This window comes from Enhydra lutris, unplaced genomic scaffold (assembly GCF_002288905.1).
Source record: "Enhydra lutris kenyoni isolate GAN:26980312 unplaced genomic scaffold, ASM228890v2 scaffoldscaffold55, whole genome shotgun sequence".
NCBI classification, from domain to species: Eukaryota; Metazoa; Chordata; class Mammalia; order Carnivora; family Mustelidae; genus Enhydra; species Enhydra lutris.
In genome coordinates, this window is record NW_019154139.1 from 9,964,091 (window position 1) to 9,986,571 (window position 22,481).

The 22,481-nt window shown below is 58.4% G+C and overlaps 2 protein-coding genes across 2 annotated transcripts in view; one reads left to right on the top strand and one right to left on the bottom strand.

The window, feature by feature from the left end:
- LOC111157514 (transmembrane protein 184B) overlaps nucleotides 1-8,219 on the top strand; it is a 43,683-nt gene extending 35,464 nt beyond the window's left edge. The window contains exons 6-9 of the mRNA XM_022518984.1: nucleotides 1,659-1,750; nucleotides 2,600-2,769; nucleotides 3,159-3,353; nucleotides 5,746-8,219. Of these exons, the coding sequence (XP_022374692.1) occupies nucleotides 1,659-1,750; nucleotides 2,600-2,769; nucleotides 3,159-3,353; nucleotides 5,746-5,987 (699 nt within the window). The 3' untranslated portion in view covers nucleotides 5,988-8,219. The remainder of the gene's footprint in view (nucleotides 1-1,658; nucleotides 1,751-2,599; nucleotides 2,770-3,158; nucleotides 3,354-5,745) is intronic.
- Nucleotides 8,220-11,077: 2,858 nt separating this feature from the next.
- LOC111157670 (MAF bZIP transcription factor F) lies at nucleotides 11,078-19,899 on the bottom strand. Its single transcript, XM_022519285.1, has 3 exons — nucleotides 19,749-19,899; nucleotides 12,166-12,231; nucleotides 11,078-11,545 (listed from the first exon to the last, which is right to left on the bottom strand). Exons 2-3 carry the CDS (start codon nucleotides 12,199-12,201, stop codon nucleotides 11,078-11,080), a joined length of 504 nt encoding a protein of 167 aa, XP_022374993.1. The 5' UTR covers nucleotides 12,202-12,231; nucleotides 19,749-19,899.
- Nucleotides 19,900-22,481: the final 2,582 nt, after the last annotated feature.

Genomic DNA, 22,481 nt, shown 5'->3' on the forward strand with positions numbered 1-22,481 from the left:
TGATTCCCCAGGCCCTGTGGGTTCGGATGTCCTGCTGCTGTTCTGGAAGCGGCACGGGGAGGTAGTAAGAGGACAGGATTAAAGCGGCCTCTGCATCCCTTTCCCTTGGGAGAGCGCTGCTTCCTCTCTGCTGCTTTCTCCTGAGAAAGCCTGGGCCAGGGGCCCCCAGGATCTGACTCTCCCGGAGAGCTGGTGCACAGCCATCCTCTGGTCAGCCAGCCCCCTCTCCGCAGCCCCCAGGCTGATGAAGAAGGTCTGGCCTGTAGCTCTGGCCCCGGGGCGGGGTTTACAGCTCTGCAGGTGGTTCTGAACCCCCTCCTGGCTGGGGAACTGCTGCCTGGTTCCCCACCTGATCCAGGGCTGTGGTTGGGTGCAGGCTGTGGGGCCTGCTGATGCCGCCTCTTCTGCCCCTCCGTGCCTCGGTTTCCTCAGCTGTCACAGTGCTTTGTAGGGGGGGCCCTTGTACGCCCAGCTGACCAGGACGGCGGCGGCCTGTGGGCAGGCTTTTAATGCCCGCGCCTCCTTCCTTTGCCCCAGACACTGGTCCCGCTCCCTCAAGGTAGGTGGTGGGGCCGGGGAATTTGGGGGGCTTTCTTGGTGGCAGCATTGACCTCTGCGCTCCATCACACGTGCTTCCACGCACAGCCCAGGGCCCATGGGGAAACCTCACAGACTGCACTTGGGTCCCCAGTGGGGCAGAAACGTTGGGGTCAACGGGTTACTTCCTCTGCCCCAGGATCTTTGCCTGACTTGGAGCCACAGTGGCTCAGCCTTTTCAAGCTGCTCCCCCGCCGTGGAAGGGGCCTTACGGCTTAGACATGATTTTCAAGAGCCTGGTGTATTTGCTGGCTCTCTGGGCACCGTGGGTTGTCCTTGACTTTACTGGAGCCTCTGGAGGGCACTGTGAGAACCTGGTTTAGGAATCCTTCCAGTGGCTGAGTGGGCCAGTGGAGGCCTTCATTGAACAACAGACACTGCCGTGGTCTTCAGCCCTGCGATGTGGGGCTGGTTACGTCCATTTGTTAGTGAGGTGACTGCTCAGAGGCTACGTGACTGCTCACGTGACCTTCTCCAGATGGTAACGGGTGAAGCCAGGATTCAGATTCAGATTCAGGATCCCAGACCTTGTGCTTTGAGCTGCCTCCTTTCTTGTGCTCCTGGAGGTCCCTTCCAGCCCCAGTGAGACCCCAGGGGTGGACAAAGGAGGACAGGAGGAGGCTTTGAGAAGGGCCCTGGCCCCCTTCCTGCTGCCCTCCATCACCAGCATCTACCCCCTTGCCCCGTGTCTGCTCTCAGCCTGTCGGTCTTGGTAGGAGCGCCTCCCTCTGCTTGTCCCTGGTGTGTCTCTGGCACATTCCTGCTGACCCCTTCTGTGAGAAGCCCTCCAGCGGGCTCCCCTGTCCTGCGCTCGTCTGTCCCCCCAGCGGCCATCCTTCGTCCTTCCTTCTCCCGTCTGCTCACACGGCCACATTGTACAGCTGTCCCTTCACAGCTTCTGCCTCCCTTCCACACGGCAGTCCCCTCGGGACAGGACATCAGAACAACCCCCATCCCCACCCCCAGCATCCAGCACAGGCTCTCCTGGCCAGAGGACAGAGGAGGGGCTCGCCACACAGTTTCTTTGTTCGTCCCCAACTCTTGACCTTCTCCCCTGACAGGCCACCCTGCAGTTCTGCGTGGTGAAGCCACTCATGGCTGTCAGCACCGTGGTCCTCCAGGCCTTTGGCAAGTACCGGGATGGCGACTTTGAGTAAGCAGCGGGGGCCCCCTGAGAGGTGGGGGTGGGTGGCCTTGCCCCGAGGCTGTGACGCCCCGCTTTAGGGAAGGGGGTGCCTGCAGACTGGCCCCATGCCCCTGACCTTCCTCTGAGGGGAGGCCGAGGGTGGCCCGTCCCTCCTCATGCCCCCGCGCATCCCTAAGCTGCAAGGCCCAAGCCTGGAGGTGATTATCGTCCTGCTTGGCCCCGCCTCTGGCACAGGAGCCAGCCCTCAGCCCTCGTCACCCTCAGGGACAGCCCACAGGCTGGTGCCTGGGGGTAGTGACCACTCCCAAGGTAGGGAGCTAGAAGGTCAGAGCCCTGAGAGGCCTGGCTTGAGTCCCCAGGAGAAGGCTTCTCCCATGTGGACATCTTTTGTTTTGGGGGGCTAGTGAACAGGACCACACCCCGGCCCCGTGCCACCTGTACCCCACGGGACAGCCCCGCCAGGGCAGGTGAGCATCTGAGGCCTGGAGGGCGACAGAACTTTGTTCAAGAGAAAAGCAGAGCCAGGCTCTACGTCATTCTCATCCCTGTTGCTGGACCATCGGGCTGAGCCCCCTGGTGCTGGTGGCTTCAATGTCCGGGTTCCCACAAGGAGCCCGGGCACCGGAGCAGAGGCACAGGGCTGGCCTTCACCGTGGGCACACGCTTGCACACCTCCCCTCCGCTCCCTGCTTCTTGGCCACTTAGGTCCCTTCTTCAGTGGCTCATGGAGCACTGCTTGGGGAACCTTGCTGAGAACCATGGGGGTTGGCATACTGGCTGGGCAGAGGCGGGAGGGAGGCCTTTTGTCCCTCCAAAGGCTCTGTCCAAGCCAGAGAACACTCCCCGTTCCCCCAGTGTCACCAGCGGCTACCTCTACGTGACCATCATCTACAACATCTCTGTCAGCCTGGCCCTCTACGCCCTCTTCCTCTTCTACTTTGCCACCCGGGACCTGCTTAGCCCCTACAGCCCCGTCCTCAAGTTCTTCATGGTCAAGTCCGTCATTTTTCTCTCCTTCTGGCAAGGTGAGCCTCTTCCCAGCCTCTGTAAGGCCTGTGTTGTCTCTGGGCCATCCCAGCCTAGAGCCCAGACTTCTGTCCACTGGGGCCTCCTGGGTGGAATGTCTAGGCCCTCAGGAGCCTTTCACAGGAGCCATGGGGAACCTTCCATGGGGCTGACTCATGGATGGGGATCCAAGGGACCCCCGGAGTTGGTGGCCAGCAAGGAGCTGGCGGGGTGGGGTTTCCCAGACGCCTCAGCTTGGTGTCAGCATCTCAGCCCCCCCCGGGCGACCGTGGGCCCCGCTGCTGTCCTTGTTGGTGGGTGTGGCATTGGTGGGGTGGGGGCTGCATGTAGAAGGAGCAACAGGCCAGGGGTCCGCTCCAGGGCCACATGCCCACACCTCCTCTTCCAGGCATGCTTCTGGCCATCCTGGAGAAGTGTGGGGCCATTCCCAAGATCCACTCGGCCCGCGTGTCCGTGGGCGAGGGCACCGTGGCCGCCGGCTACCAGGACTTCATCATCTGCGTGGAGATGTTCTTCGCAGCCCTGGCCCTGCGGCACGCCTTCACCTACAGGGTCTACGCTGACAAGAGGCTGGATGCGCAAGGTATGAGCCAGCGTCGAGATGACCACCCCCCACAGAGCGGGCGAAGCCCTCCCAGGCCCTCCCTAGGGCCCTCCTGCCACAGTGTCCGACAGGCCGTTTTTAACAGCTTGCTTTTTACGCCCGCTTGTTTGCCTCCTTGTTCGAAGACATTGGCAACCCCGGTTGTACGTTAGGATGCCCCGGAGAGGCGTTGTCAGTCCCTCCTGTGCACGCCCCACCTCCCAGATTCGGCATTAAGTGGTCTGGGCTCCAACGGTGGCAGGGACCTTCCCAGCTCCGCCCAGTGGAGGGAACGGCCTCTGGGCTGCTCCTGGGCAGAGAGCAGATGGTCACGGCGGGCAGAAGTGGAGGCCGGCAATGCCTGAAATGACTTCTCCGGTGGGGAGGTGGGTGGGCCTTGGAGGGTCCTGCTCTGACACACCCACCCAGGGGCTGGGCTGCTGCTGGCTGCCTTCCTTGTGGCCAGAGACGAGAACCCCACTTCCTAGGCCTCGCCCCGAAGCCCACCACAGGCCCCGGGGAGTGGGGTGCCGCAGCGGACCCCTCGGCCCTCTCCCTGACTGGAAAGAGACCTGCTGGCCACTAGTGGACGGGCCGGCACTCCAGGCCGCTCAGCTCTTGGGTGCCCAGCTGTGTTCTCCCGACACACTTGGCGGAGGGCTGGCGGTACCCCTTCTTCCGTCTGTGATCGCACACCTCCCTGGTACCGGCCGCCTTGCTGCTGCCAGCTGCTGTCCCACGCGCTTCCCACTAGGTCCTCAGATCTGCAAACACCCACCCAGTGCTGAGCACGATGTCCCGTGAACCTGGTCCCAACAGAGCCTGCATCCTTAGGAAAGTCACCCTTGTGCCTGGAGCCTGGGGCCATAGCAGAGAACCCTTTCTGGATCCTCGGGGTTTAAAATGTCACGTGTGGGGGCTCTGCAGAGGCCCAGTGGACACCTAGGCTGTATCTTCCCACCCGATGCTCCTGGACCACCAGCCCAGAAAAGAACAGCGTGGCCAGAAACCCAGCTCTGGCAGAGACCCCAGCCCAGCCCTCCTGGGGAAAAGCTTGGGGGTATCTATACAGGGCGCCACGCCCCCTCACCCCTCAGCTTGATTTCCTCATCTGTGAAGTGTCACGAGGTTTGTAAAGCGCGGGGCACTGGCTTAGCCATTCCAGCCAAGCCTGAAGAGAAGTGGGGGTGCTGGGCCACGACTTAGGTGTAGAAATGGGACCACGATCAATGTCCTGTGTGTCTGCTGGTGGCTCTCCTGTCCCCCTGGATGAGAGCGTGAGCCCTGTGGGAGGGGTCATCCCTGAGTGGACGTGCCGTCCCCCACCCCCATCGCCCACTGGGTGCCGGGCTCCGAGGGGGCCGCTGGGGCTGCTGGGTGCTGGGTCGGGTGGGAAGTGGGTCTGGTACGGTGTGCAGGCCTTGGTGGTGGGCAGATGGTGTCACTCAGCTGTCTCTTGTCTTCTCTATTTCTCTGGCTTCTCTCTCCTTCCCCTTCCCCCCTCCGCCCTGCTTTTGCCCCGGGTTTGGCCGCGGGCAGTGCCAACATACGGCCCTTACGGTAGGTTCTGCTCCCGGTCTACACGTCTGTCCTGCACGTCAGTCGTGGTCACCGTCACCGGCATGTCTCTCTCCCTAGTCCCTTCTCTGTGTTCCTGTCTCTCCCCACCAAGGCACCCCCAGGCAGCAGAGCTCAGAGGCCCTGCCTGCCAAGGGCTGCCCACCCCCCCCCCTTAGAGTTTGCCTGCTTCCGTCCTGGTCTCTCAGTGTTCTGAAATACGCCCGCTGGGTTCCTGGGGCACAGTGCGTGTTAATGGGAAATCCATGGCGGAGAACACGAAGGTGGAAAAGGCCCGCCAGATTGGAATTGGAAGACCAGGACTTGTCCCCCACCTTGGTTTTGAGTCTGGGGCCACTTCTCCCTACTGAACCCATGGAGGGAGAGTTCCTTAGAGGGGAAGTTAGGAGAAGCACATGAGGGCTTCTGCCCTCTCAGAGGGGAGCCGGTGAGGATTTGCAGGGCACTCCACTGTGGGTGCCGGAGGCGGGGGGAGGCGGGAGGGGGGGTTGGCTGCCTGTCCTGCCAGAGCAAAAGGGGCCCCCAGGGGTAGGGGGCAGGGCTAGCTCTCTGGGTGGACCCCTCCCCGACACTGCATCCTCCCTGGGGCATGCCATTCTCCACCCTGGGTCCCTTCCCACCAGCCACACTTACCAGCCCCCGACGGCTGCTCACCTGTCTTCTGCGCCCCAGCCAGAGAGCCGTTTCTTTGCCTGTGCCTCCTGATGCCCGGGACCCTGTTCTCTGTCGGGTGACACGGCCTTGGGGTGGCGCTCGGTCCCAGGACCGGGGCCTCCCTGCCCCTAACCCCCGCTTCTGGGCTCCTACCCTGCAGGCCGTTGTGCCCCCATGAAGAGCATCTCCAGCAGCCTCAAGGAGACCATGAACCCACACGACATCGTGCAGGACGCCATCCATAACTTCTCGCCCGCCTACCAGCAGTACACGCAGCAGTCCACCCTGGAGCCCGGGCCTGCGTGGCGCGGTGGCGCCCACAGCCTCTCGCGCTCCCACAGCCTCAGTGGCGCCCGCGACAACGAGAAGACTCTGCTGCTTAGCTCCGATGATGAGTTCTAGGTGCGGCTGCTGGTGGGGAGGACTGGCCCCACGGCCCAGGGCAGGGCATGCCCCCCTCCGGTCCCACGCGCGGGCGGGGAGGCAGGCTGGCACAGCTTTGGCATTGCCCATTAATTTATTGGACCGGAAACACTCACCTGTCGCTCCCAGAGGAATAGCCGGAAGCTGTGGGCCCAGGGGACAACCCGGGCTCACCACGGGGGCCTTCCGGACTGTTCACGCGTGGCCAGCCCTGCTGCCGGGCGAGGGACGGAGGATGCTGGGGGCGACTCCTGTGCCCCTATGGCTTGTCCTGCCACAGCGGCCTGGTGGGACCAGCTGTGGCCGTGGTGGACCCGCGGCCATGGCCCTCTCAGCCCCGACGTGGGTCCCTCTTTTCCCCCTGAGACTGACAGCCCCACCCCCAGCACCGTGCAATACTCTGACCTGGGCTCTTTCCTGCCTGCTCCCTCCCTTGTGTCTCCTGTCCGTGCTAGATTAGCCTCAGCCTCGGCCAGAGGGGTGGGAGGGAACCCAGATGCTCCCCGCGCCCCCTCCTGACCCAGGCTTGCCTGGCATGCTGCAAGGACCAGAGGGACACCAAGAGCCACGTGTCCCATGTTGGAAGGGAGCTCGGGTGCATCTGGGCCCCTCTTCTGTTGACAAGGCCCTCTCGTAGCAGGGGTCTCTGGGCCCCTAGTTGTCTTCTCCGTGGCTGCCCTCCCTGCCTGCCTCGCCCCTTCCTCCTGACCTGCTGAGGGCAGCCAGCGGCCCGCACTGCCCTGTCCCTCAGGGTCTTTCTTCTCGAGAGCACTTTGGGCAGAGCCCTTGTTGCTTCCTGGCTGCTGAAGGGGTTGGAGGCTCCCAGCCCCTTTCCCAGGCTAAGCAGTGAGAACCTCCGCAGGGTCCTGGTCTTGCCCTAGGGCTGCTCCTTCCCGTTTCAGGGGAAGGGTCTGAGTCTCCACATTTCAGACCAGCTTTTGGAGGAGCAGCCCTACGGGAGGGAGGCGAAAGGAGGGGGCGTGCAGCCGGGAGCTGAGAAGTGGGAGGAGTGACCCCAGACTCCTTTCCCTTGGCGCCGTATCCACACACGGCCTGGAGTCCTGCCTCGGCTGGCCCCTCGGCCCATCTCTTCTGTGCCTTAGTCACATACGAAAGCTCCCCTGTCCCGGGCCCTCGGTCTGTCTGGCCGCAGACACTCCCTGGGGGCTCCCTCTCAAGCTGCTGGCACTCAGGGGACCCTGCTGCGCTGGGCCAAGCACCCTGGACAGGCCTTAGGGGATGGCCAGGATGGCGAGTCCCCTCCCCTCGCTCACCTCCACACCTAAATTCCCGGAGCCTCCGTGGCCAGAGTCCCCAGGCAGGCTGGGCTTAGACTGGCCACTGTCTTAGGAGGAGCCTCCTGACAGTCACAGTGTGTGTTCTGTCTTTCGGAACCCAGAGGGCACTTGGGTTTGGGCCCGGACAGCCTGGGGAAGGTCATAGGGTGAGGAGGGCCCCACCCTGTGGCACCAGAACTTCTCTTCCTTTCCGTTCATTCCTGGAATGAATGTGCCAAGGGTCCAGTGGGGGATTACACCCCTGTTGTCTTCCCAGGCTGCCCTTGGCCCTTGTGACCAAGCTGGCTCCCCACCCCCCGCCTCGGGGTCACAGAGGCCTGGGGGGGGCGGGCTGGAGGCTGGCTCTTGGGGCCGATCTGGTGGGTCTGGCCAGCTGGTACCAAGCTGCCCAGGAAGGTGGCAGGTGGGAGCAGGCTGTCTGGGGAGATCCTCGGTCCCCACTCCCCACTTTGCTTTCATAGATTTGTGTGATTCTCCTTCCAGGCCAAAGTGTGCTGCCGACTCCCTGCCCCCTTGTCTTGGCTGCCCTGGCACTTGCTGGCTAGCATGGTTCGTGGGGGGACACAGAGGAGGGGCTCTGGGACAGGGAGCTAGTGGCCCCCGGGGAGTTGAGGGGCCGGGAACGGGTGCCCACCCACTCCACCCTTCCTTCCTAGGATGCATAACCTTTTTTTTTTTTTAATCCCTTCCCCCGATAGAGTAGCTCTTTGTACATAAAAAATACTTGAAAACTGAACTGTATGATGTATGAGAGGACAGAGTCCCCTAGTTTTGTATCTCGTGTATGACTGCCATGAGTTCCACCAGAAAGCCGCTCTATTTTGGTCTCTGTGACATTTTAAATGCGTGACAGAAGTGAGCAAATAAAGTAAGAAATATATATATGAGATAATATAGATTGTATTGAAATCTCTGCTGTCTGTGGGTGAGGTTTTTTTGCCCTTCCTCTTCCCCGCCTCCCGTGTATGTGTTTGGGGCTGGGTTTGGTGGTTGTGGGCAGGGGTCTCCTAGGAAACCAGCTTCCTTCCAGGGCACCATGTGTAGGTGACAGGGGAATGGGGGAATTCACGAGGCCAGAGACTGACACTGGGCTCCGGGCTCGCACTGGATGAACTGTCTCCCTCTCCTCCAGCTGGTGGGAGCCAGGGGCAGCTGTGGCCACAAGGGACCCGCCCTCCCCACCCCAGTGGGTGGATGCCCCGTTCCCCCTTCTGTCCGCCAGCCAGAGGGCCCCCTGCACCTCCAACACCAGCAGCCGCATTCCCACAGGGGTCTCCCAGGGGCTTGAAGGGATTTCCAGGCTTCCTTGCTCCTTGCAGCCCTTCTTGATGCCTTCCTGAGCCCACCCTCCTGCCCCAAGGGTTAGTTCCTGCCCCAAGGGTTAAGGAGGCCAGGTACCAGGCCATGGCCACCCACTTTCAGGGAGGAGGGGTTGGTGGGCTGACAGGAGTGCTCAGGAATGCGGCGTGGGCGGGGGGAACTTCCCAGCCAGCCTCGAAACTCCACTTGTCCCGCCCGAGGCTTCCGGCTGCCCTTTTGCAGGCCTGAGCTCAGCATCCCCGGATCAGGGATCAGGATGACGGGGCCTCAACGTGAGAGGGGGAAAAAGGCCAGTGGACGCTGCCAACCCATGCGGTTTGACCCTTCCCCAACTTTCAAAGCCCACAGCTGCCACAGACGTGGCCTTCTCCCTCAGCCTGTGTGTGCGTGTGTATGTGCCAGCGCGCTGTTGTGACTGTGTCCACTGCATGTTAAAGCTTACAGCCCCTCGGGTTTCCCGGTGCTTGTCACACCTATGCCCTTCGAGTACCTTCTCTGTGCAGGGAGGCTGTAAGAAGCTAAAGAAACCACCACAAGTCTCATGGCTAGAAACAGGCACACACGGATTCAAACCCTGATTTTCCTGCCCCCCAGACCGCTGTATCCTCCATTTCTCTTCAGGGTGTCCCCAAAGGGCTGGCAGACGGGGAGGAAATTATAGTGAGTTTGGAGCGAAAGAGGAGATACAGGCTTGCCTTTTAGGCCTGCAGGCTGGGCCTGAAGAAGCCACTTCTGTCTCGGCCTCCCTTTGCCTTCCGGACCGTGGGGAAAATATTTTCTACTTGGCTGTAGAAAGTCAGGCCTCGGTGGGAAAGTGCTGGAAAGATTACTCTTAAATCCGGGAATTTTCCTCTGGGCGGGACTGTTTATTCAGTGAAGGGATGCCAGGGATTTAACCCTACATTTCATTGTCCCCCTGGCTTTGTCTTCCCCTGGGAGGCTCCAGGGAACCAGAAGGAAGAACAGTAGTTTTAGCAACAGTCCCCCCCTCCTCCCCTCCCCCAGCAAGAGCTAGTGAGAGCCAATGGCCCAGTTTCTTCATTTGCAACACGGGGCTAGCCCCCCACTCCAGCAGGGGGGCCTGCCTGGGGTTATAAGCAGAACTCCAGCTTCAGCCCCTCATTCAGAACCCATCCCACCCCCCACCCCCTCCAGAAACCATAGCCCAGGGACTGACACTTGGTCACTGTGGAAAAAGAGAATTTGACTTTTATTCAGAAAGTCTACAAAATACAGAAGGCGGATAACTCGCTTACTGTAAGTCAGAAAATAAATAAATTCTGGGGGCCGGATAAATTTTTTTTAACATTTTTTGGATGGTTGTCGTCCGGCTTTCCCTAAATATAAGATAAAATGTGATTTATTTGCAGATATAAAATATAAAGTCCAGCACAGGGCCACACACCACTTTTCCCAGGGAGTGGGTGCTAGGTTTCCGGCTGGGGAGAATAACTTAGATTCGTGCAATAAATAAACAGCTGTATACAGGGCGGGAGGGTTGGGGCTGGGCTCCCCAGGAGAATGGCAATCAGTGGCAGTGGCCACCCCTCAAGCCACAATGGTCCTTCTCAGGACCTTCTCAGGACTGCAAGACCTCAGCATCTGTCTTATCTTCCCACCTGCCACAGTCGATGGTTGTCTCCTTGGTCCCCTTTCTCTCTGGCTGGCCAGCTCCTTCCATCTCTTCCATCCTTATCACCTTCTCTGGCCCTCTACTTCTCTTCCCCTAACTCACAGAGGCAGCTCCCAGGCCAGGGAGGCCCTTTCATCATCCTTTCCAGTCCGTGTCCACAATGTCCCTGACAACCCTGGCTGGAACCTCAGGGCAGCTTGGCTTTTCCAGCTCAGCCACGAAACAGATGGCCTTGAGCACTGGCCTGTCTGCTGGAGGCTGTTTCCCTATCTCTTAACTGGCCCTCACTAGGTGATGTCTGATGATTCTCCCAGCTTTGGAAGGCCACGAACCCCTGGGCCCAGAGCAGAGGCAGGGCACATTAGCCTCCAGTCCCAGGAGACACATATGGGAGCCAAACCTAGTCCTGAATCCTGGGAGGGTTTGGAGGGGCTAGGACACGATCTGAGCAGACACTTTACAAAATGAGGGGTGGCCCTCTTCTCCCGGACAGCCCTTCTCTCTAATCCGCTCTGTATCCCACTGTCCCAGTCTAAGACGGCTGGACTGTTCAGCCAAAAGAGACCCCAGACTTCAATATCACCCCACCGTTCTCACCGAAGTTGTCTCACCCCAAGGCCACCTATTAGGACCCAGTTATAGGGGCCACAACAGGAAGACAGCAGGCTCGGGAGGGATCATGTGTTCACCACGGGGCTGGTGGCTGCAGAGAAATGGCACCTGGGGACGAGACCACGCTTAGGCACTTTGGGAAGGAAGCTGGGGTCGGAGGGGCGTGTCTTGGAAGTGCGGCGTGGCCGGGTGGGGCGGGGCGGACACTAGGAACAGGCTGCGGGGGAGGGGCCGGGGGTGGGGGCGGAGGCGGGGCCCGGCCCCAGCCCGGGCTCCGGGGCCGGAGCGGACTTAACGATGGTGATGACGCTGGCTGGCGCCACACGCGCGGCGGGCCCGCGAGCGGCCACAGAGCGCGCGAAGCCCTGCAGCGCCTCGCACTTGCCGCGCAGCGCGTCGAGCTCCAGGCGCATGGCTGCGTTCTCGCGTGCCAACTTGTCCACCTCGCGCTCCAGCTCCGACTTCTGCTTCTGCAGCTCCTCCTTCTGGCACACGCGCTTCACGCGGCAGCTGGCCGCATAGCCGCGGTTCTTGAGCGTGCGACGTCGCTGCTTGAGCCGCGTCACCTCCTCGGCGGAGAGCCCGCGCAGGTGCCGGTTCAGCTCGCGCACCGACAGCCCCATCAGCGCCTCGTCAGACAGATGCGGCGTGTTCTCGCTCAGCTCACGCTTGATCTAGGGGTAGAATGTTGGGCGCATGGGGAAACTGAGGCCCAGGGTCGCGCCCTGCCTGTGGATGCTGGCCCTGGTCTGGCGCGCAGCAGGTGCTGGAGACGGCTCCCCCATCCACCCCCAGTGTTCCTCCTTCACCACCATAGGCCCCAACGAGGAGGCTGGACTTGTTTGCTCCAAGACCCCGAAGCGTTGGGGCGGGCGGGCGAAGAATCCAGAAAGGGGAAGCTGGGCCTAACCAGGATTTGAACACAAAAGGGACCACCACACCAGGGCTTGGCCCAAATTCTAACCCAGTGCATCAGCCTGGACTCAGCCAGAGAAACCCGGCCCAGAAAGCACCTTTTAAGTCCTCTCTAGCCCAGTAAGCACTGTGCTGATGGGGAAGCCAGCCCAGAGATGGAAGTGACCTGCGGGGGGAGGGGGAGGTGTGAGGGGGGCACCCAACCTACGACCAGAGCCCAGGCCTCTTGGTTTCCAGGCCAGGGCCCTTCCTAGGGCCCCATGAACACCTGAACCACCCTTGAGGATTCCAGGAACTGAAGGGGAAGTTGGGATGGGACAGTCAGCCTAGGCAAGGAGGGAGAGGGGGAGGACAGGGACAACAGGGGCTGCCTCGTCACCTTCAGGGCTTTGCTGGATAAGGGATCCACAGACATGTTTGCAAAAGGTGCCCTCTGGGCTGAGACCTAGGAGAGAGAAGAGACCAAGGTCACTTTCCTTTCTACTTTGAATAAAACCCAGACTCACTACCTTGGCACTCAAGGCCTCTGCTGCTCTGGAATTCCTGTCATATACCACCTTTCTCCACCCCAGTGGTCCAGCCACACTGGTGCTGCTGAATGGTTCATTCCAGCCTCAGGGCCTTTGCACTTGCTTCTCTCTTTATGGCTGTCTTCCTTTTCATCTCCCCACAGCGACTCTTCATTGAGAGCTTTGCCAAATGTCACCTCTTCAAATTGGTTTAACCATCCCGGCTAAATACCTCTTATATCATCACATCACCCCATTTTATAACCCTCATGGTCACCTCTTCTGCAATAATTTTGTTTGGTTACTTGGTTATCTGTCTCTGTCCCACCTCTCCTCCACCAAAATGCACACACTCAGGAAGACTGTGGTCTTGTCATGGCATCAATGTGCCTAAGTCAGTGCCTGGTACATAGCATTTGCTCAATAAATATGCATCAAATGAATGGACACCCCCCTCCAGCCATTTGCCCATATGACGACCAGAGATGCCTATATACAGCAAATTACACAAACCGTATTTGGAGCACCTGGCTGGCTCAATTGGTAGGATATGCAATTCCCGATCACAGGGTCATGAGTGAGCCCCATGCTGGGAGTAAAGTTACTTCAAATTATATATAAAATATATAATAAATATAAAATAATTTATAATTTATAAAAAATATATAAAATACTATATATATACACATGTGTGTTTGTGGAAAGTCATTGACTATCATATAGATTATATACATATATACATGTATAATATATATATGATAGTCATGATAGTCAATGACTTTCCAGAGTCCAACCTGCACCCCATCAAAATAAAACATTACCAGTCTCTTCCCCTCCACCCCAGCCCACGCCCTCCTCACCCGAATCTGTCTTAGGAAAGCTTTTCCTGCTTGGTACCCAGCACTAATGCAGCCCTGCCCTGGGCAATCAGGGCAGCCATACCCTAAACTGATGAGGGGCCCAGTGGCCCTCAGTGTCTCCCCCACAGGCCTGAAAGCTCCATGTCCCTTCAGCAAGTATTTTTTGAGCATCTACTCTATGCCAGACATCGGCTCTGGGGAGACATGGAGGGGACCTTCTGGAGGCCAGTGGCCACTGCTCGGGGCCAGGAAGGGGACTGTCTCCCAAAACCCCCTTGAAAGCAGCAGTCCTCTCTGTCCCCAGCAGATCTGATCTTCTCCCCCAATTCATTGTGAGCCTCCATGTCCTCATCCGATCATCCCGACGGGGAGGGGTGGTGGTGAGGAACAGAGGGGACAAGGCAGGAAGATGCCCTGTGGCCTGAGATGCGGCGTCCTAGTGATCTCATTAGCAATACCTGGGATGCTAGGGAACAGCAGAGGCAAATGGGGTCCAAGCCCTGGCTTCTTGAGCTTTCTATGGGGTCTACCTCACAGCTTCAGATCGGCCTCTGACACATTCCCGTAGGTTCCCCGTGTCTCTGGGACACGCTGTTGAAACGCAAAGTGCATGGACCTCGGTGCCAGACACCCATGGGGCCTTTCCATGGTGGCTTCCCACTAGTTCGGATCCTGGCCCATCAGGTAACCGCTCTGTCCCTCGGTTTCCCCAGGGGTGACCCAGAGTTAGGTCACTCATGTTACTTCTCTCTCAGGACCCTCCCACGGTTCCCATCTCACTTGGAGTACAAGCTCAAGTCATCACAATGGCCCACAAGCCCCTGCAGGATGCCGCCCCAGCGTAGACCTCTGACTTCACCTGCTATGTGGTTCCCCTTCCCTCACTCCACTCCAGCCACGCCCTCCTCCTTGTGGTTCCTCACACACACCACTCATGCTCCTCCCCAGGGCCTTTGCACTGGCTGTTCTCTGGGCCTGGATTTCTCTGCTCCCATATGGCCACCAAGCTTGCTTCCTCACCTTTGGGTCTCTTCCCAAATCTTCTGTTGTCACTCAATTTGGAATTCCCAGCCCCTGGCGCACGCACGCACGCGCACACACACACACACACACACACACAGAGTCTCTCTCTCTCTCTCTCTCTCTCTCCCCCGATCTCCCTTCCTTACCTCATGTTCCTCCATGGTACTTTCCACTGTATGCATTCTTACTCATCTACTGTACATATCTGTTCAGTGTCTGCCCCCCCCCATTGGAGGGCCAGCTCCCCAGCAGCCGAGAGTCTGCTCGTCCCCTGCCACATCTCCAGTGCCCAGAGCCTGGCACACTGCAGAGGTTCAAGGAATGGAGAATTCTCAGTGTGACTCGGGCCGAGATGCAGAAAGCCCAAGGCTTCTCTGGAGTCACCCAGCTCCTCCGGGCCCATACAGCCGGAGGGTGTGACACCCCAGAGGGAACAAGGAGTGGGACAGGAGGGGGAATGTGGCATCTGAAGAGACCCCCTCACAGAGGCCACCACCACAGCCCTCAGCCTGGGAAGGTCTTCAGGGCCACCCAGGCTTCCTATGGTGTCGCTGAGGCCCAGAGAGCCCCAAGTCAGGACCCTGGCCTTTCACAGATGCCACCGGGAGACCCTCATACACCACACCCACCAATCCTGCCCTTCACTGCAGTCCTCTTAAACAGCTGCCTTCCTCTCCCCCAACACACCTAGAACGGCCTAGAATGCTCTCCTGCTGGCCTCTGCTCAGTCCTCCACACAGCAGCACGAGGATCTTTCCAGCATGTGCCTCTGACCATGTCACCACCCAGAGGAAAACCTTCAGTGGCTCCTTATCCCTGGGACAGAGTCCAGGCCCACCTGCGTGGCATCCCAGGCTTGCTTGTCATCACGGCCCACCTCCACTTGGCACCTCCACAGCCAGAATTTCTTTCACTTCCTCTCTCCCACAGTCTATGGCCTCTGGGCAACTCCACGCCCTGTGACACTTCTCCCCTGACCTTATCTGGCAGATTCCTGCTCTTTCTTCTGCCTTCCACACAGATAAGGCCTCCTCCAGGAAGCCCTCCTGCACCCACATGACTCTTCAGACACCACCCACCCTGGCACTTCTCTCTTATCTTGTAATGTTCTGTGCCCTTGTCTCCCCCACCAGACAGGGACCTTTGAGGCAGCAACAGCAGTTCTGGGTCCTGAGGCCCCCAGCACAGGGCCTGGCAGGGAGCAGGCACTGGTGAGATGTGAGTGGGTGGTCTCTGACACCATGACCCAGCTTGTCAGTCTCTGAACCCAGTGCCAAGCCCAAGCCTAGCTGAACACTGTCCAGGAGAAAAACCTCCCACCCTGTCTCCAACTCTTCCTCCTTTCCATCTGCTTCCTTGCTTCCGCATGGCAAGGACGGTACCCAGACTCCAGGAAGAAGGGAAGGGAGCAGAAGGGGTTCTACCTTCATGATGCTTGGCCCCCGGCTGGGATATGGGAAGCAAGGAAGGAGCAATGGATCGAGGCAAGCCTGGGTTTGAGTCCTGTACCTGTCTTCTCCGGGTTGTGAGACCTGGGGCAAGGCCCGTCTCTCTGGGCCTCCACTCTTCCTACAACTGTAGGAATCAGAATCAGATCCGATTTGGAAATCAGATCCTACAACGGTGGGATCAGAACAGTACCTGCCAAGCAGTACAAACTGCAGAGCCCCGAGAGCAGCTGGGGGTTATCAGAATGGCTGAGTCCTTCCAGGAGGGGGATCAGGCCAGTAGCAGGCACCGGGACCTTGCGTGGACTCAGCCTCTTCTGGCTGGCTGGGGTTACCCAGGATAGGTCCCTGGAGGGCACCTGGCCCTGCCTCCTCACTTAGCCCAAGAGGAAGGGGCATCTCTTGCCTGAAGTCACGCAGCAGGTATTAAATGGTCCTGACCCCCAGCTCAGGGCCCTTTCTTCACTGCCAGCCACTGGATCGCTACCCCCGCCACCCATTTTTTTTCTCTTCTTCCCTTGGAGGCCAGCAGAGCCAACCTCCAAGGTCTGCAGGTTCTCAACACTCCTTCGGAGGCACAGAGAGTGAACTGATTCTCAGGGATTCACAGTGGTCTGGCCCAGCCAGCAGCCACCAGCTCTCCTGCCCTCCCCTCCCTGGCCCCAGGTCCGCTCCAGAGACATCCTGTAGACGGCCCACCCACTGGCATGGGCTCCTCGCTGGCTGCTGAGCCATTCTGCTTCCTCTGTGAGGACAGAGGGAAAAAATGTGTTTTCCTGGGCCTTGGCAGCCAGCACTGGTGCAGCCTCCTCCCTGCTGGAAGGGGAGCAAAGCTGAGAGAACCCAGCACCGCAGGGAAGCAGGGGCCTTGCATTCTAGCTCTGGGACTCTGCCACCCACTCACATTCACTGCGCGTGGCTTCAGATCCGCCACTCCCCTCTCGGGGCCTCAGTTTCCCACCATGCCCAAACTTCACCGAGCCTAGAGGACTTTCCAGCACTGATTACTTTGGAGTTTTGAGTGGCAGATTCTGGTCCAGAATGGAACTCCAAGACCACCAACAGAGTGGAGGCCCTGGAGAAAGGGGAAGGCAATCAGGGAAGGCTTCCTGGAGGCAGAGGCATGAGAACACAAACTCTGGCTCTGTCAGCCTTGACCATCCCTCCGTTCCACCTGCACAGCTGGGGACCACTTCCCCTTTCAGCGGAGCTATGACCACAGCCGCCTCCTCACTGGCCTCCGGTCTCGCTTGCCTCCAGTGCCGGCCCTGTCATCTGTCCTCCTCTCACTGATGACAGCTGACACAAACCTACAAACCAGCCCAGGCTCAGCCCATTTCAAAACCTTGCCACGCCAGCCTCCTTTCCAGCCCGCACAGCAGGGCCCCCGTGTCTCTATCGGATTCCCTCTCCACTCTCTCCCAGGATCCTCAAGCTCACAACGAATGAAAAAAAGGACAGTAACCTACCATTCTTGTACATTTCCCACAGGGAGTGTGTCTGTGTGTATCTGTGTGTGCCTGTGTGTGTACATGTGTGTGTGTGCATGTGAAGGAGGATGGCACCTGGATCCTGAACGATCTGCTCACTTTTGAGAGACTGCTTCAAGAATCCCGTAGCTCCCTCAGGCTTCCTGCTTCCCTGGGGTTCCCAGCCCTTTGACACCAAGTGCTATGTTGTTCTTCCAGGATGTGGATCTAGGCTCATTCATTCATTTCATCAGCAAACCTCCAAGAAGCACCTATTCTGTGCCAGACTTGTTGCTGGGTCCCAAAGGCCCAAAGAAGAATCACAACCCCAGCCCTTAAGGGCTTTATAGGTGACCATCCCTCCATCTGACAACCCAGCTCACTGGTCACCTCCTCAGGGAAGCCTCCCTTGATTGCCCAGGCTAAGTCAGAGTCCTGTTATATACTTGCAAATCACAGAGCCTTCTGCCTCATACTACCCATCTCAGCTGTGGTTTTGCACGGAGTTTGGTAGCTCTTTCAACTTTGTCTCCCCTTCCTCGACCGTAAGGTCCCGGAGGGCAGGCTCTAGATCTTATGTGTTCACCATCTAATTCCCAGCATCTGGCCCATGACAGGGTCCACTGAAACTCAGGCTAAAAGTGTCAGGAAGGAGGGAGCCACAGGAGCCCATGTTCAGTCTCAGGCTCTAGGGAAGGCCCAGAGGTGATTCAATGGGAGTCAAAACTCTCCATCTGTGATCCAACCAGTCACTTCCCCTTGTCCCCTGAATCTCCGCCCTACTGGGGGATGTTTCCTGTCCAGCTCTGAAGGATGGGCCTGTGCGGTTCCTGTGCTCCTGGCTGCCACCTCCCTTACTCAAACCCTATACTCCTGGACATCCCTGGCTCCAGACTGGGGCTGTGGACTCTCCTTTCTCTCCTACAGATCCGTCCCTCCCCATTCTACACCCATCCTGCCACCCCACATAGCCTAGTTCCTGCTGCAGTTGGAATCACTCAAATTCCCAGCCGTGGAAGCAGAGCTCACCAGAGCTCAAAGATTCAAGGTTAAAAGATCATCTGGTTTCTCACCCCAGCAAGTTCAATTACCAACACACCCCCCACAACATTCTAAGCTTTGTAGATGGGAGCAGCGCAGAATAGGAGGAAGATATCCCTAACCCCCATCTCATCCCACAGGACTGATGAGAAAAGGCTAGGTCATGGCCCCACCCCTCACATATTAATCCTTCATGGAACAAGACCACCTGTGCCACTGCCTGCTGACCATGACCTGGGCTAGCCCAGGGTGAGGACTCTGGGTCCCAGGGCTGGCCCAGGCCTTCAACTAGCTCCTCAGGTCCAACCATCAGTAGGTTTGTCTGACTAATCCCACCTGGGAACTGAAACCACCAGGAGGGCAGAAACCAGCTCCACCCCACCCTCCCGGTCTCACCCTCCCCAACCCAGCAGGTACAACCTCCAGAACCAGGACCAGCCAGAGGAGCCACGAAAGAGAGGGGGCCAGGGACTCCTTCCCACCTCCCACCTTTGCGGTGGGTTTTCTGGCCCTTCTTCCTCCCAAGAGGCAGGAGATGGGCAACCCTGGGGATGAAGGAGAGTCCCCAGGGTCTGCCTTCCCCAGGCAGCTGGACAACCTGGGGACAAGGACAGAGGCACCAGCCCACTTGTTGCCGGACCCATCGGTGGGTGCTGAGGCCAGGGGTGGCTCTCTCATCTCACCACCCCCCCCAGCCCTCCACCCAGCCGGGTGGGGCCTTTGATACTTTGCCGCACCCTGTGGCTGCAGGCTCCGGCTCTGGGCGGGGGACAAACACCGCAGTCACATGGCCATGTCCCCGGGAAACTCCAGGGACAGCAAGGGACTGGCTGCAGGCTGGTAGGAAGGGGACAGCCCCAGGGAGAATTCCCGGACCCCCGTGTGACCATGGAACGGGCCACTTCCCTCGACCGAATCCTCATTCCGCGTTTATTCCTGTGGGCACACTCTCTCTGAGGTACACACCGCTGGCCACAGGCCCAGGGTCTTCACTGCCCTGGGAGCGCGCAGGTCGACACAAACACCACACACATACACACACACACACACACTCACTCACTCACTCTCTCTCCCCCTCTCCCTCTCTCTCTCACGCACGCACCAGGCTAGATAAGAGGGACACTGGCCCGGGAACACACACACACACACACACACACACACACACGCCCGCCTTCGGACGTAAACAAACCGCGCACGCACGGCCCGCGGGCAGCGGTCCAAGGACTGTTCTCACCGAGTCACGTACGTGCACACACCGCCCCCGGCCCCGCCTGGGCGGACGCTGACGCTCGCCCGCCTGTGCTGTCCCTTCCTGCCCGGCTCCGCCGCCTCCCCGCGCGCGCCCCCAGAAGGGGCCCGTCTCCGCACCCCACCAAGCCTGCCTGGACCCCGTCTCGGCCCCCGCCCGGACCTCTGGTCCCCGCCCCCCGCCCCCCGCCCCCCCAGCCACCCAGTCCCCCCAGCCCCCCCCGCCAGCCGTCCGGGCGAGGGATACACCGGGGAGCCGACGGAGCGGGCCTCGGTGCCCCGCCCCAGGCACGTTCCCGGGCGCGGAGACCCTGCCGCCTCCGCTTTCGCGCGCCCGTCCCGGTCTCGGACCCGCGTCCCTCACCCGCCTCTCGGCCCGCTTCGCCTGGCGCCCCGGGCACGCGCGGCTGCTGCTGCCGTCCGGGCTTGCTGTCCCGGCCCGCGCCCTGGTCCGTCTCGTCTCCGGTCCCGACCGCGGGTCGCTCCGAGCCGGGCTCCCGAGAGCGCCGCGCCGAGTTTTGTTGTGGGGCGGGCGGCGCGGGGGGCGGCGCGGAGTTGTAAGGCGAGCTTCCCGGAATTACTCACTCACAAGATTCCTTTCATTCATAAAAACCCAGTCATGCGGTGACGTCACCGCCCGGCGGTCCCTCCGGCCGGGGAGAGGCCTCCCGGCTCTCGGCCCCGCCCCCATATGGCCCCGCCCCCATATGGCCCCGCCCACAAGGGGCCCCCATTCCCCGCCTCCCCCCGCTCAGCCTCAGCGCTGTCGGGATTCTCAACCCGGGTAAGAACATGGACTGGGTGCGTGCATTCACGTGATACCTCGCGAGAGCCGCGTGGGCGGAGGTGTCATTTGTCTCATTTTGCAGTCAACAGCCCCGTGCCTCTTCTCCTTTCAATCTACACCCTCTGCCATGATGATCTCATCCAGTCCCGTGGTTTTAAATGCCAACCATATGCCCATGATCTCCGGAGAGCTTCTCTGAATTCTAGACTGCCCCTCTGCACCTCTAGCTGGGTGCCAGATGAGAATGGCAAAAATCCAGTTCCCAACCACTAACCCTACCTCAACTCCCCGTACCCCCAGACTTCCCAGTTTCAGTTGTTCAAGCCCATTCCTCTTTCTCCCTTCTTCCCCACCAGTGAGGCTGGCTCTACCTCCAACACTGTCCAGCATCTGACCACTCTTCCCCACCCTCATGGCTCTACCTCCAGCCTGGGCACCATCAACTTATCTGGACCATGACAGCAAGTCTCCTGATAGCCTCCCCACTTTGCCCCTAAAGGCTTTCTTCACACACCAAAGATCTTCTTAAAATAAGGATCAGATTCCTTCGTACACTCCCACCCTCTGGTTTAACACCCTCAATGGCTTCCCTTTGAATTTAGAATATAAACTATATTCCTCCTTTCAGTCTATAGGGCCCTAAGCCATCTGGCCTCTGCCCAGCTCTGCAGCCTCACCTTCCATTCTCATCTCACCCATTGCTCTTCAGCCACACTGCCCTTCTCACTGTCTTTCAAACACACCTAGCTTATTCCTACCACAGGTCCTTTGCACTAGCTATGTCCTTTTCTGTTCACTGCCAGGCTCTTTCTCATTTCTCACGTCAGCTTAGATGTCACTGCCTCAGAGAGGTCTTTCCTGACTGCCCTGCCTAAAAGAGCCCCCACTTCTGAAATTTGTTCTTATATTAACCTTCATATCTCCATAAGGTATTACCTTGCTTATATTTGCTTATTATTTAATGTCTGCCTTCCCTAAACAGAATGGAAGGGTTTTTTTTTTTCTTTTAAGATTTTAATTATTTATTTGACAGACAGAGATCACAAGTCGGCAGAGAGGCAGGCAGAGAGAGGGGAAGCAGGCTCCCCGCTGAGCAGAGAGCCCAATGTGGGGCTTGATCCCAGGACCCTGAGATCATGACCTGAGCCGAAGGCAGAGGCTTTAACCCACTGAGCCACCCAGGTGCCCCCAGAATGGAAGTTTCTTGTCTGCCTTGTTCACCACAGCATGTCATGTGCCTGGAACAGTGCTCAGCACATAGTGAGCCCTCTGTAAATATCTGTCGAGGAAATATATTAGTGGAGGCTCAGAGAGGTCAAGTGACTTTCCAAAGCCACCCAGCTCGGAAGTACAAGAAATGGAATTTGAATCTGGACCGGATAGATTCCGGGTCCAGATATTTAGGGCTGTGCCCAACTGAGTGGGTTCCAGTATAAATGCAAGATTTATATTCAGTGCCTGGAGCTCCACTCAAAAGGGGCAGCTTTGGTGGGGGATGCAAAATGGGGGAGTGTCGCCGTTCATCCCCCTTGTCCTTGCTCATGCTGTTTTCATTGTCTGAAGTGCCTGTCACTGCAACAGCCACAATTTCTGTGAAACTGACATCATAGCGCCTACCTTATTTGGCAGTGGAAGGCTTAGGACCCATCGACTAGATGGTCTTTGTGTGGAGCCTTGGTCACCGGCCAGACTCCTCTTTCCCTTGATTTAGTAGAGTTTGATTTCAGAGGCCTCATTATAGGTGCTCAACTAGTGAATGAGTCCCCAGCGACCTGCACAACACCCAAGGACCCCATGCTGCCTAAATCCTTTGCTCCCATGCCCTGCCTGCCCATGTCAGGGGGTCAGCTCTTCAGTACCCACGCGCAGAGACTGCTTGCCCACAGACATGGCTCCCTTACTGGTCAAGGCCAAGGGACGTAGTGCAATGTCATATTTAAAAGTGGCGGCTCCGTGGTTTGCAAGGGGGGTTCCTACTGGACAAATCTAGGACAATTGAAATATAAAAAAAATAATAACAGTAATGATGGATCATAACCCATTAAATAAGAGAAGAATCAATGAGTCCATACTAATATGAATGAATGAATGAATGAATGAATGAATAGAAGAAGACAAATCTCCTTCTTCCAGTAGAAGGAATGATGGAGTTAGAAAATGACCATTAGACAAGCATTCTAGTAATAATGGATCCAAGAAGAATCATCAATGGATATGAAAATTTGATGAGAAACGTATATAGTTTTATAGTTTCAAAGCATGACCCTAAATATAGTTTTTTTAAAGACTGAGAGAGAGAGAGAGAGTGCC

Coding starts and splice junctions, on each gene's coding strand:
- LOC111157670 (XM_022519285.1), bottom strand. CDS start 12,201: ATGTCTGTGGATCCCTTATCCAGCAAAGCCCTGAAG. Junction 11,546..12,165: donor TATCCAGCAAAGCCCTGAAG/GTGACGAGGCAG, acceptor TTCTACCCCTAG/ATCAAGCGTGAGCTGAGCGA.